Raw genomic sequence first — 12945 nt, 5'->3', positions numbered from 1 at the left:
TCCTCCCTGCCGGGTGCCTTTTCGAGCTTTATACATTGATAAACTCGGTGAGTTTGCCATAATAGTGGGGATTAGGAGGTTTTTACCATCCTATATGTACGCTAGTTTGGTAATACTAATTGCAGCAGGTTGCGCTATAGGAGAGTGTGGCTTATCTTATGCAGCAGTATATTTTAATTGTTTTCTTTTTATGCACAAACCCTTTTCGCCATAATTGCATTGTGGCATGTAGGGTGTTGGGTGGATTTATGAGCCACACAAAGGATCTGCTTAATATAACAGTTCCGGATATTTTTGTAACTAATGGGGATAGCATCAAGGTATTAAACATACGCTAGCTTATTGGGGTTTATGACTATATGCACAACACATGATAGCATACCATCTGTTGTGCTTCTTTTCAGTTTTTGTTTCCTGTGATGGCGGGACTATCCTCCAAACGTGTTTGATCAATTTTGGATCCTTTTTACTCCATCTATCTGCCGGACTGTGGTGAGGTGGATCATAGAACTGGGATAGATAGACGTCCTGAAGAAGACCAGTTTAACTTTGGCACAGTAAGTCGTCGAAACATGTTAGCACAAGCAGTCCAAGGAGGGGTGTTTTGAGAACTTAATATTCTCTTTAAAACACTGTCCATCCTTCACTATTTTTAATCCTGGTTGTGGAACCTATAAATAAAGGTTGTGAGGGTATCCATGAGCCAGTTTTAAAGCACTTCGTTCTATCACGATACCCAGTCACAGGGTGATATTTACTGTGTTATACACAAAACAACACAAATGTGACAAAACAGTGATGTGTCTTCTTGATTTGTTTCCCTCCCTCCCTATGCTCCGTCATGAGCGTGGCTACGCCAGGGCATTTTGTAAGCAGACCCGATGATGAAGCATGTCGCACACATTTGTGTGTGAATGGCAAAACATATTCGTTTTGCCATTTTTGTGTCTGTGTTGCATTTCATTTCTCTCTACCGCTCTATGTGCTTACATCTTTTATAGATTCACATGCGACCCAACCTCCTCCCCTGAAATGCTCACCTTAGTTTTGGAACTATTTCATTTTCACACTTGGGCCTTAAAAAAGAAGGCTCTGAGAAGTGTTCTGGAGGGTGCTGCTGCAACCCGATTGGCTGGAGTAAAAAAAAAAAAAGATATGGATGCTATTAAAGTGAAGGTTTTATAGCCTTGCAAGCTATTTTTATTATTACACTGCTTTTTAGTTGTACCACAGGACTCTCATTTCGACATGGAGGAATGATTCAAGTAGGGAGTCTCCCAGACCTCCCTCAAACCATGTTTCGCAGAGTAGCTGGCTGGACTACTTTGGGCCCCAATATAGGTGCCGCCCGGAGGATATGATCAGGGAGTCTGTAGCCACTGCTGCATTCCAAGCTCCTCCTTTCATCAATGCAGATGTAGCAGTTGCTTTAGACTCAGTTGCACGGGGCAAGACTCCGGATCCAGATGGGGTGCCTGCAGATGTCTTTCTACATGAGAGAATAGGTTGGGGCAGGTATATCTTGAATCTGGCTAATGCAGTAGCGCTAGGGGCACCGGTACCTAAGTCTTGGCTGGGGGGCCTGTGTATAAAAAAGGGGACAAAACTTTACCAGGGAACTACAGGCCCATCAGCCTAATAGATACAGTACAAAAGGTCATAGGCAAAATGGCTCTAGCAAAAATTATGACCTGGGTGGAAGAAAATAATGTTTTATCTTCCTATCAAGCTGGTTTCCGCAAACTGACTAGTACGACAGATCAGATCTTCCGGTTCACGCTCCTCTATTAGAAGACAGTGCAGTTGGCGAAGGGCAGTCTCTATGCTGCCTTTATATATTTACGCGCAGCTTTTGACCTAGTCCCTCGCTCCCTGCTATGGAAAGTTTTGGCCGAGATGGGTATGCCACTAGAAACTCTATTGCTAGTGATGAGACTGCACGAGTCAACCTGCGTAAAGATCCAGTGTGGGAGACACGGGCAGGTATCTGCTGAGTTCCCGGTAGAACGGGGGGTACGCCAAGGCTGTGCCATGGCCCTGATGCTTTTTTTCCCTTTACATTAATGGAGTAGTGGAGCGTATGTTGTCTGCTTCTGTAGATGCTCCAACTTTGGATGGCGTGAAGACGCAATCCTATTATTTCCAGATGACACGCTCATACTATCCAAAACCCCCAGTGGCCCTGCAGCGTGGCTTGAACATCTTTGAGGGCTTTTGAACTGATGATGGGCTTGAAGTAAACGTAGCTAAAACGAAGCTCATGACATTTAATCCCCATCTCACCTTCAGAGGGAACTTTTTCATGGATGGCCAAAAGGTAGAAATGGTTTCGGACTTTGTTTATCTGGGAATCCATATAGCTAAGGGCGTAAAGTGGGGGAAACACACAGAAATGGCGGCTCTCAAATTCCGCCAAAATAAGTGTGGAGAAGTGTGGCTCACTGGTTAGAGCAGGCAGACCCTGAAGCAGAGGTCAGACCCGGGACCAGGGTTCAATTCCCGACGGGGCAGGGTCTTGAGCTCAAATGTCCATGGACTCGATAATTCTCGCTTCGGTGCCTGACCTAATCATGGGTTCACACTCTGCAACTCTGGGCATTAAGCTTGCTTAATCTCCACAACGGCCCCCCGCGGCGGGATGCCTGGCTTTCACCTTGGGGATGCCCTGTAGGGGCTATCTCACAGGGAAAAGCTAGGACAGGTTCCCAAGGCAAGCGCGGAGATACCCCTTCGGGGGTCGAATCTGGCGCTATATAAGAATATAATAATAATAATAATGGTGCTAAAAGTGCTGAGCACAAAAAGTCTTTGACCAAACCCATTGTGCCAGCACTCCAAGTATGAGGCCAAAGCCGCTAGCTCGGCGCTTTACGGCGCAGAGCTTTGGGGCTATGACAATCTGGCACCACTAACGCTCGCTGAGAACAAATTCCTTCGAAACCTCATTGGCCTCCCCAAAAGCACACCCACGAAGCCGCTGCGTTGCGAGTTAGGCAGGAAAGCCGTTTCAGATATGGCTAGATTACGACCCATCTTATACTGGCGGCGTATTTGGGTCACCCCAGAACTCGCCCATTATGCAAGGGGCTTCCTGGATGTAATGACCTGTGGTAAGTTCCACAAGATAGGCTGGCTAAGAGATTTGTCCAGAACACTGGGGATCTTGGGCATGATTGAGCTATGGAAGAAACCAGAGGAGGCCCAGTTTCCGGCAAAAGCTGCTATAAAAACAAAGTATTGGGAAATGGTAGAATGTCGGAACTGGAACGAAGCAGATCCTTCCTCCTTGGAGGGACGGTTGCAGGAAGTAAAAGCTTCCCCATTCCTTGAGCCCTATTGGGACATATCAACTAAACCACAGGATAGGAAGCTATACTTCCAGCTTAGAGTGGGGTCTCTTCCAATTAGATCGCTAACTGGAAGATGGGCAGAAGGCAATTCTCATGTCTGCCCAGCTTGTAAAACCTGCACTGAGACCATTGCCCACCTACATTTATGTGTGGGGCTTACTCAATCCCTCGACTTGTCTGGCTGAGGTCTATGTGCAAACAGCTCGGCACGAGAGAGAGTGATGTAGCTCTAAGAATTATCTGCACCAGTTCTATGCCAACTATTGCTGTGGCAGTTGCCAAATTCCTAGGCTGGGCATGGGCTATCAGAAGGAAAGCTCTTGTATATTAGCAGGCTTGATGTGATGAACCTAGGCCTTTGTTTGTCCTTCTAAATAGCCAATGTGAATGCTATGACCCTGTCTTTCTGTCCTTATATTGGTTTTATAAAGGTAAGAACCTTGATGTTTTATTGATGAATTTTAATATCGTTGAAGTCACGATGCTTTATCTCTTTTTAAAGGAAGTAAAAAAATATATATATATCTTTTTTTATGACGCTGTAAATATGTTTTAACTTTGCTATTATGGATGTAATGGTTTTAAATAGATTATGCTTTTATGAGTTTTTTTTACCTCGAATAAAGCAAATTTGACTTGACTGACTGATTCAAGTATGTGAATCTATGAAGGACGCCAATACTGGAGAACCAGTTACAGCAAAGTAACTTAGTCTCTTACTAGCCCACATCACCTCCCCTAAGTAAGCCTTGGACTGCTCTGCTTCGCTACCCTGAGGAAGTAGAGTGTACAAGGGAAAACTGACATTTTGCTAGTAATGCTCTCGTTGTTAGACGACCTGAGAGGCATGGCTGACGGCCAAAAACTGAGCGCCCTGATTTTACTAGACCTGTCAGCGGCGTTCGATACCGTCAGCCATGACCTGCTCCTGGGAAGGCTGCAGGCCTTTGGGATCAAAGGCTTGGCCCTCAAGTGGCTGCGATCCTTCCTTTTAGGAAGGACTCAGAGGATACAACTTGGGGAGTCAATATCTGAAGTGGGCCTCTTAGAGTGCGGAGTTCCACAGGGCTCCGCACTGTCCCCACTTCTGTTCAATCTTTACCTGCAGCCTTTGATTGCATCCCTGGCCGAGTTGGGCTGCAGAGTCTACAACTATGCTGACGATACTCAGCTAGTGCTGAGTATCGATAACACAGGGACAGCACAAACCCAAGCTCAAAATATCCTGAGGTACACCGTAGGGTGGATGACGAAAAACCTACTAAAGATCAACCCGGATAAGACCGAGGTATTGGTAATTCCATCTACCACCTCACCGTGGAGTGATCTGTATTGGCCTGCTGAGCTTGGATCAGCCCCAAAACCTAGTGCCAACGTAAAGAGTCTGGGGATTAAATTAGATTGTGACCTATCAATGTGCAGTCAAGTCTCCGCTGTTGTTGGAACTTGCACGAACATCATCAGACAATTGAGAAAGTTAGCTCCCTTCCTTTCTCATTCTATGATACGTTCAATTGTAGCAGCAACTGTCATCTCATGGATCGATTATGGGAATGCCCTGTATCTTGGCCTCCCAAAAATGTTGACAAACAGACTCCAGGTCGTAATGAACGACGCCGCATGGCTAATCTTCGGAGTGCCCAGACGAACAAAGGCCTCCCCTCTTCTCCAAAACCTTCATTGGCTCCCTGTTAAGGAGAGGGTTGAGTTCAAGAGCCTCTGTATAGCGCATAAGGCGATCTACGGCCATGCGCCGGCCTACATCAAAGCTCGCCTGGAAGTTATAACCCAACGAGAACACTCAGATCATCAGACTCTCAGTTATTGGTCTGCCCCCGCTACAAATTAGTGACTAAGGGAGGGAGAGCCTTCTCTGTCCTGGCCCCCCAATTATGGAACAAGCTGCCTGAGGGGCTACGCAGGGAGATGAATCTCCTACGGTTCAGGAAATCACTGAAAACCCTGCTGTTTAGAAGAGCCTTGATTGCAGTGTAGTCCTGTAGCTGCATCTCTCTCAGGAGTGAACCAAGTTATTGTAATGACATCGATTTCCAAGCGCTTAGAGGCCTGCAGGTGATTGGGCGCGCTATAAATCTAAATTAACAATAACAATAACAGCATGGTTCTGGACCATGGAGTTTATATTACTATTATAGATCTCTAACACGCTAATTTTCATATTCCAATTCATTCACGCCATCAAAAAATGTTTAAGGTTCACAGTAGCTGGCAGTCATTATCAGTTAAAAGTTCTCCCATTCAGCCTCAAATCATCTCCCTGTGTTTTCACAAAGGGCCTCCCAGTAAGGAGACAAATGTGGACCTATGACTTCAGCAGTCCTCTCATCCTGCATAACTAATAGCCTAATTTTTTTTACATCATGTAGGTGTGATTTCCTGGGATAAAGAAAAGTAATTAGAAAGATCAATAGTTATCATTGCTGCTACTCTTTAGTATTCCAAGAGACCAGGGTCCCTACTAAAGGTGTATGGGGCAATGGTGCACAGAACCAAATGTAAAAACAATGCATTTATTACACGAGCAATCAAAAAAACAAAGCCAAAGATAAACCAGGTTCAGTGGCTTAAAAGGCTGGAAGTCAACAGATTTACAGACCTCCAGCATCTACACGCATAGTGACTTAACCAGCAAGTTACATGTTAAGAACAGTAAAAATGCAATGAACATATTGTGCTCCACATAAATCCAAATGAACCAGTTTGGAGTCAAGATGTGTTTCTCGACTGTTTCGATCCAGACTAGGATAGGGGGATCATTATCAGGAGACAAAAGTATACACCAGAGAGGTTGCACTAGGGCAGAGTACCGATGTACTGTAAACATGCCCCCTTACAGCAGATCCCTGGTGCAGGAAGAAGTTGGAGAGCCGGTAGTGCGCAGTGGCAGGATGCTGTTTTTGTGATCTAGGTTTTCGTTGAAGTCTGCCTTTCTTGTGTAGTTCCCCTGACTCCTGCTTTTGATGCAGTCTACGAACTTACGATTTAAGTGGTACAGCTAGCACCTTTTTTATCAGACCCTCACTGACTGTTTTGTCTTAAACCCCCCATGTGTACATTATCCACTTTCTTTTTCAGAATGGGCTCTTAACACACTTACAAGGTGGATAGCAATATTATGATTGCAACCGTTGGATATTAGGCGACGTCTTATTTTCAGACTGTCCATATTGATTGTGAGACTGTAATGGGTGCTCTTCATGGAGCTTCACAGGAGGGCACTCAGTTCAGCACATGCAACCTAACCCTACAGCTATCGCCAAGATCCCTCAAAAACAACACTAAAGTTCATCACAAGAATCTAAACAAGAAGAGTTGGCCAAGCTGTTAGCTTCACTAAACCCAAGAGCGAGAGACTAACTCTGCAAATAGTCCCCGTACACTGCACATAGTAGGTATCAAGTTGAGCAGGAATACTTTTCTGATGTTGTTTTTTTAAACCGACTCCAAAGCATAGATTTTACCCCCAAATATGGCTGGCTGGAAGAGGGAATATTAAATTGTCCTCATCCTAAAATAGATGGGAAATGAATTCGACTGAATATAAATGTATTTAGGAGAAGTTGACCTTTTGGAAATCTGCTCAAGCAAATGATTACAAGACGGATCCCCATAATGTTGGATGGAAAGTTAAAGGGTAATGGTTATGCAGTAGGGCACCATGTGGTAAAGGATTTTTTACTAGACTTTGCAAAGCTTGCATCTAGACATGTTTTAGTTGCATGCTCCCATCTTTGGCACTCGTTTCACTAGCCAAAACACACACACACACACACACACACACACACACACACACACAATTGAGAATGCACACTATGCTGCTGGTTTCTTATGGCTTTGAGGTGTAGTGTCCATTGGGCTGCACTGGTTAGTGTGTGACTCCCGAGAAAGTTGAAAGCTGATGCTAAAGTCTGAGTTGGCGGCAACTGTTTATCAGCAAAATCTGTGTCCTCCAAAAGCATGTTTGGACTATCCATGACAAATTGCTTTAGAGAAAAGACTAAAAACATGGCTCTTCCTAAAGTGCATGCCGTTCCCCACAATTGGCATGTTCCTAACTAGTTGTGAAGGCTGGAAAGCTAAAACGACATACCAGTAAAACTGCTTTCCTTTTACTCTTCGTTAAAAAATGGCTTTTTTTTATAGAAGGCTTTTTTAGATCCTGTATTTGGTGCAGGCATTCTCTACATGTTGTCAAATAGAAGCAGCAGAAAGGTAATTTTTCATAACTTTGAGAGGGCATGTGTTTACCTTTCAGAATGCAATAACATTTTCATTGGCTCTCCCCTTATGCTGCGCCCAGTTTGGAAACCCATCCAGTTAAGAATTTGTAAATGTTTTGCCAATGTTTGATTATGTGCTTTTTGATATCATGATCACTTAGTGAGATTAAACTGTGACATTGAAGTTGACGTTCATTATTGACGTTACTGCATGTGATTCTTCTAGTATGCCCAATGACATTTTCCTATCTTTTTGCCAAATTTTCTGCTAGATACCTATGTGAACCAGGAGCCCTGTCCACCGTGTTTTTTTTTTTTAAACAAAAGATCGATGTAGAAATATTCCTTCATAACTTCAATGGTAGGAGTGCTCTTAAATTCTATGGTGTCTTTAACTCGGACAAACCGTGTATACTTTCCTCCACTGTGTAGTAGTTTGTTGCTTATTTTCTTGATTCAGGGGCTGTTAAAAAAATCCTTTCGCCAGACATTATCCATGTGCATGCTGAGAGGACCATTGCGGTTTCGATGATCTTACAACGTTGCTTTCAGCCAGATATGATTTATCATAAATCCATTTGGGCTACTCTGCATGTGTTTTTCAGTCAGTTTCTATTGGGCGTCTGCCTCAGACCAGATGCGGGGATCAGTCAAGCTGTCTTAAAGGCTAATCTCTGCTGACCTCTCACGTTTCCTTCACAGCTGTCACCTATTAATCCGTTTTTTCAGATGATTATCATCTGACAAGTCCACAGAAAAGAAGACTGACTTAAGCATTAACACTATTCACTGTAGATAGTCTTACAGTCATAGTCCACCTCACCCCTTCTTCAGGTACCCGCTCACCAACCCTGCTCTGTAAATATTTATTGTAGACAGAAGGAACTGCATTTAGGCTATCAGAACTGGTATGCCTGATGTGGTGGAGGATGGAGTAGACTTTCTGAATTGTATTCCCTTTATAAGCTTAAAACACGCGTTTCTAGATCTATGGACATCCTACTGTTCTGGAGGAAAGGAGACTAAAGTCCAAGTTGGAGTAGAAGAGTTCTTAACAGTAGGAACCTTACACTTTCTTCTTCTCTAGCATCCTTTCATTCTTTCTCTTATTCCTTCCGTTTTACGAATCGATCTATTTTCTTTCATTTGAAACTTAACAAATATGTTCTTGGAAATGTTCGTAGTAACTCACTAGATTTAGTGATATTTATATATAAACTGTACGTTTGCCTTGAATTTTTCTTTTATATTTAACTTCACTTTTTTTCTCCATCAGGCTGCACTTTTAGCTGCTCCTTATAAAGATGATTTCCTGAAAGCTATATCCAAAGGACAGAATGTGAAAGAAGAAGAATGCATAGAAAAGATTCGCCAGTTTTTAGTGAACTTCACTGTTACTATTGATGCAATTTATGAGATGTATTCAAAGATGAACGCAGAACTGGATTATAAAGCTTAAGTTTTTGATTTTTTGCAACAACACTTGTAGTACCACAAGAATATTTTTACAAAAAATACCTTAATCACTGTGACTGGCTACAGGGATTGCTCCCCCCGCCCCCTACAAGTGAATAAGGAACAACTGAGATCATGACCTGGCTATGCAGGGTATGCAGTTTTAAATATTATTCTCCTTCCAAATAAAGCAATAAAGTATTGATCTTTTGAGTTTCCTTATTCTGTAATGATTCTTCAGAACCTAACATTTACATTTTTCAATTGCGTATTTGGAAAATCTGATCAAAGTTATCATTGAATCTTAACTGTATTTAGCACCTATTAACTTATTTTTCTATGTAGAAATGACATGCGTGCTTTTATGCTATTTAATGTCTGCATTTGATGTAGAATGCCTTCATTTGGAGACCTTTTAATATTGCTCTAATGGGTTGAGAAACTTTATACTTGATTAAAATGTTGCACTACCGCACTTAAAGTACTGCTTCTGATCATACTAATTTTTCCTTTAGTGTGTTATTCATTTACATACTGATGTTACAGATGCTGGCTTTGATGAAAATTTGTTTAATGACCGCTGTTTCTATGTGTGGTGCTAATATTTCACGATAATTGTTTTGCAGTTCTATTTCTGTTCTGCATAACTGTAATTCTTCAAGGATTTGTGACCTCATGTTTTTCGTAATATAGGATGTAATTGTATTTTTGTATGCTTATTTCTTTTAACTTTGTGAATGATCTTACATGAAGGCAGCCCATACCTTCAACTGGTTTGTGTACATCAGAAATGTATTTTCTGTAAGCTTATAAGCACATCCGTTTGAATATTATTGTGCTTTGGGTTATTAAGTGAAAAGGGAGTGTAATGTTTATTTAAAACTTGTAACCTTTATTAAAATTGTATATATTTTGAGACTCTGCCAATAATTATTTTGTATTGGTGAAAATATACAAATGCACTTCCTAATATGATGTTTAAAGCCTCCATCTGCTGAACACGCAAAAGGTAGTAATGGGAAATAGAAGGCTGCTTCTTTGGTATCTGGGGGGACCATCAGAAGGCGAGGATCTCTGCATCTGTCAAGAGCATTGCCACATGTGAGGTTGCTCTAGCTCACTAAAAGAAATGAACAGTGTCACTTTGGAAGGAAAAAATAGGGGATCGCGTAGCGAGAAGAGTTGAAATGGCACGAGGCTAGATATCTTAAAAAAAAAACTGAAATGTATGTCTATTTAACTATACAAGGAATCCCAATAGGGGTAATAGAGAATGAGAGTGTACTGGGAATGCCTTTTTGAAATAGTAATTTGTATTTGAAATGGAACAAGCAGCTGGGTTCTAGCAAACCGCACTACCGGATTTAGTCACTGTCTTATTAGTCTATATTGCCCACCTCAACTGATTTGCTGCTGGTAGATTATAAAATAAATACAAGTTTGTGGATGAGAGGCAACATAAAAAAGGACAAATCCAATGTGCATATGAAAGTCGATGAAATAGTTCCTTTGTTAGTTTTCTTTTTATTAGTCAGATGTATTCAGTAAGCACAGGATCAGACAACAGCCAACGCGTTTCGCCCATAGATAGGGCTTCTTCAGGGCAGTGATAGTAGATGAAAAAGGTACTTATGAGGAAGTAACAAGGAGGCGCGTTGATAAGAAATCTGGTCAAGAGTTGAGAGCGTCCTGTGTAGGGGAAAAGAAAACTCTTCAAGAAAAACACAAGGGCCTGCACGTAGCTCGGTCCAAGTCGGAGCGTAGGAGCCGTGTCCGATGTACATCGAGTAGTCAGAAATGCTGGTACGAATAGTAATTTGTATTAAACAAAAGGCATGTTTTAGGTGAGATTAGCAGTTAATTTTGTTTTAAGAACAGAGATGTTAAGCCAAATGAAATCCCATAGCATGATGCCACTGGTTATTGTAAAGGTAAATGTAGGTATAGATGGTTCAATTCGATGCATCAGTTTTATAATAATGCAGCTCTAGGCATAGTTCCTCCCTACACAAATGTACACATTTATTGGCTACAGTGAACATTAGAAACCTCGCTATCTGAAAGAAATGCATTTCGTTTTTTTATATTCATAATGGGAAACATTTATGAAGTTTTTCATGCACCAATATCTGAATCTAAACTCTAATTAAATAGGCTGAGATACTTTTTCTCCTGCCTCCTATTGCACAAACCAGCACTGCCAACTCATGAACCTATTTTTAAAGGCTGTTCCCACTGAACTGTAGGAATAGCAAAATTGGGTTCAGCTCATGGCAACAAAGCAACTTGGAGCTCAAAGCCTGGTGGGCATGTTGAGTTGGATCTCTGGACAGGAGTGGTTCCAGTGTGTGGGATTGGCACTCTCCATTAATTAACCTTGTTTTGAAGGTTGTACCCAGTGAAGTTTAGGAATAGGTAACTATTGGGTGCTGCTCATGGCAAAAAAAGCAACCTGAAGCTCAAAGCAAAGTGGGTATGTTGAGTAGGATCCCTGGACAGAAGTGGTTCCGGTGCATGGTCAAGGGTTTCACCTTGGGACTAGTGCCATGTCTGCAGACCAATGGTTGTGTCCATGTGTTATTGAGGGCATGGATCCCTAGCATATGGTGTGACATTTGGCAATCCTCAATCGAACACTGAGGGGAAGGGATAGAAGCAAATGCTAGGCACATAGTTATATCATAACAAAGCCAAACAAAATCACTGGCAAATTTTGCTAACCTAAGTTAAGGGTGACTATTAAGATCAAAAACCTATTTTAAAAAATCATTAAAATTCTCTAAAGGTTTCAGTCATCTTATCTCATAGTTCTTTCCAACAACTGCATAATTCTAAAATTGCCTGGTTATGGTTCACTATACAACCTTGCATATGGCAGCACAATGGACATCAGCAATTACAATTGTGATGTAGCTTCACTTTTGTGTTAAAGAAGAGTAACCCTTTGTTAGAAATGAGGTTTCTGGTTGGTTAGGTTATGCACCTAAGCCAGGCAGAACAAACTACTTTAGTCCGGGCCAGTAATTTAGACACCTAAGATGACCCCTGCTTACCCCCTTGTTTGATTGTCACAGAGCAATTAAGCTTATCCCAAAGGCAATGTATAAAGTATGTGTACACACAGTAATACAGTGAAAATACTACAAAAGGACTCCACACCAGTTTAGAAAAATAGCCAATATCTATCTGAATAGAACAAGACCAAAATGACGAATTCAAAATACACAAATCAGGGTATCACTTTTTAAAGAATCAATCTAGTATAGCTCTTAGTAATCAAAAATAGCTTCAACCAGGGCTATTTGGTCACAGTCCATGTCAACGACTCCACACAGTGAGTTTGACCTCGATGGAGCGAGGGACGGTTACGGATTCAAGGAGACTCTAGTACAGAGGAGGAGAAGCATTGTGGAGGCTGGTGCGGTGCCAGTTCCTTACTGTTGCAGGGGAGGTGATTTGTCGGTTCCTGATTGCTAGGCAGGGTAGTTGATGCATCGGTTCCTTACTGCTGCATGAGATGGGATGCTGTGGTTGCTGGTGCATTTCCTCAGTTCCTTACTGTGGAGTGGCGTCTATGAGGAGTTGAGTCAAGCCCTGATGCTTCAGTTTTCACAGCGTCGATGTCTGACCAGGCATCTGAGTCGGAGCGGTGCTCCAAGGACTTTGGTGGTGCGGTGCACAAGACTTGTGTAGTGGGAGAACCATGGCTCCTGTGCAGGGAGTAGCACAGCCTCAGTTGCAGATGGGTGCCAGTTCCAAAGTCAATCCGCGTCGATGCCTTGGGTTCTTCTTAGTAGCACCCCAAACTCACTTCCAAGGGCCCAGGAACTGAAATTGGAACCACTTGGCAAGTAGGACTCCTCAGCAGAAGGGCCCAGTGGTTGTAGGTGAAGTCCTTG

The 12945-nt window shown here is 42.4% G+C and overlaps 1 protein-coding gene across 1 annotated transcript in view; it reads left to right on the top strand.

Annotated features, from left to right (window-relative positions):
- GLTP (glycolipid transfer protein) overlaps window positions 1–9962 on the top strand; it is a 318369-nt gene extending 308407 nt beyond the window's left edge. Inside the window, exon 5 of the mRNA XM_086943122.1 lies at window positions 8868–9962. Within this exon, the coding sequence (XP_086799248.1) occupies window positions 8868–9050 (183 nt within the window). The 3' untranslated portion in view covers window positions 9051–9962. The remainder of the gene's footprint in view (window positions 1–8867) is intronic.
- Window positions 9963–12945: the final 2983 nt, after the last annotated feature.

This window comes from Lissotriton vulgaris, chromosome 11 (genome assembly GCF_964263255.1).
Source record: "Lissotriton vulgaris chromosome 11, aLisVul1.2, whole genome shotgun sequence".
Taxonomy (NCBI): Eukaryota; Metazoa; Chordata; class Amphibia; order Caudata; family Salamandridae; genus Lissotriton; species Lissotriton vulgaris.
This window is presented reverse-complemented; position numbering and strand designations above follow the sequence as displayed.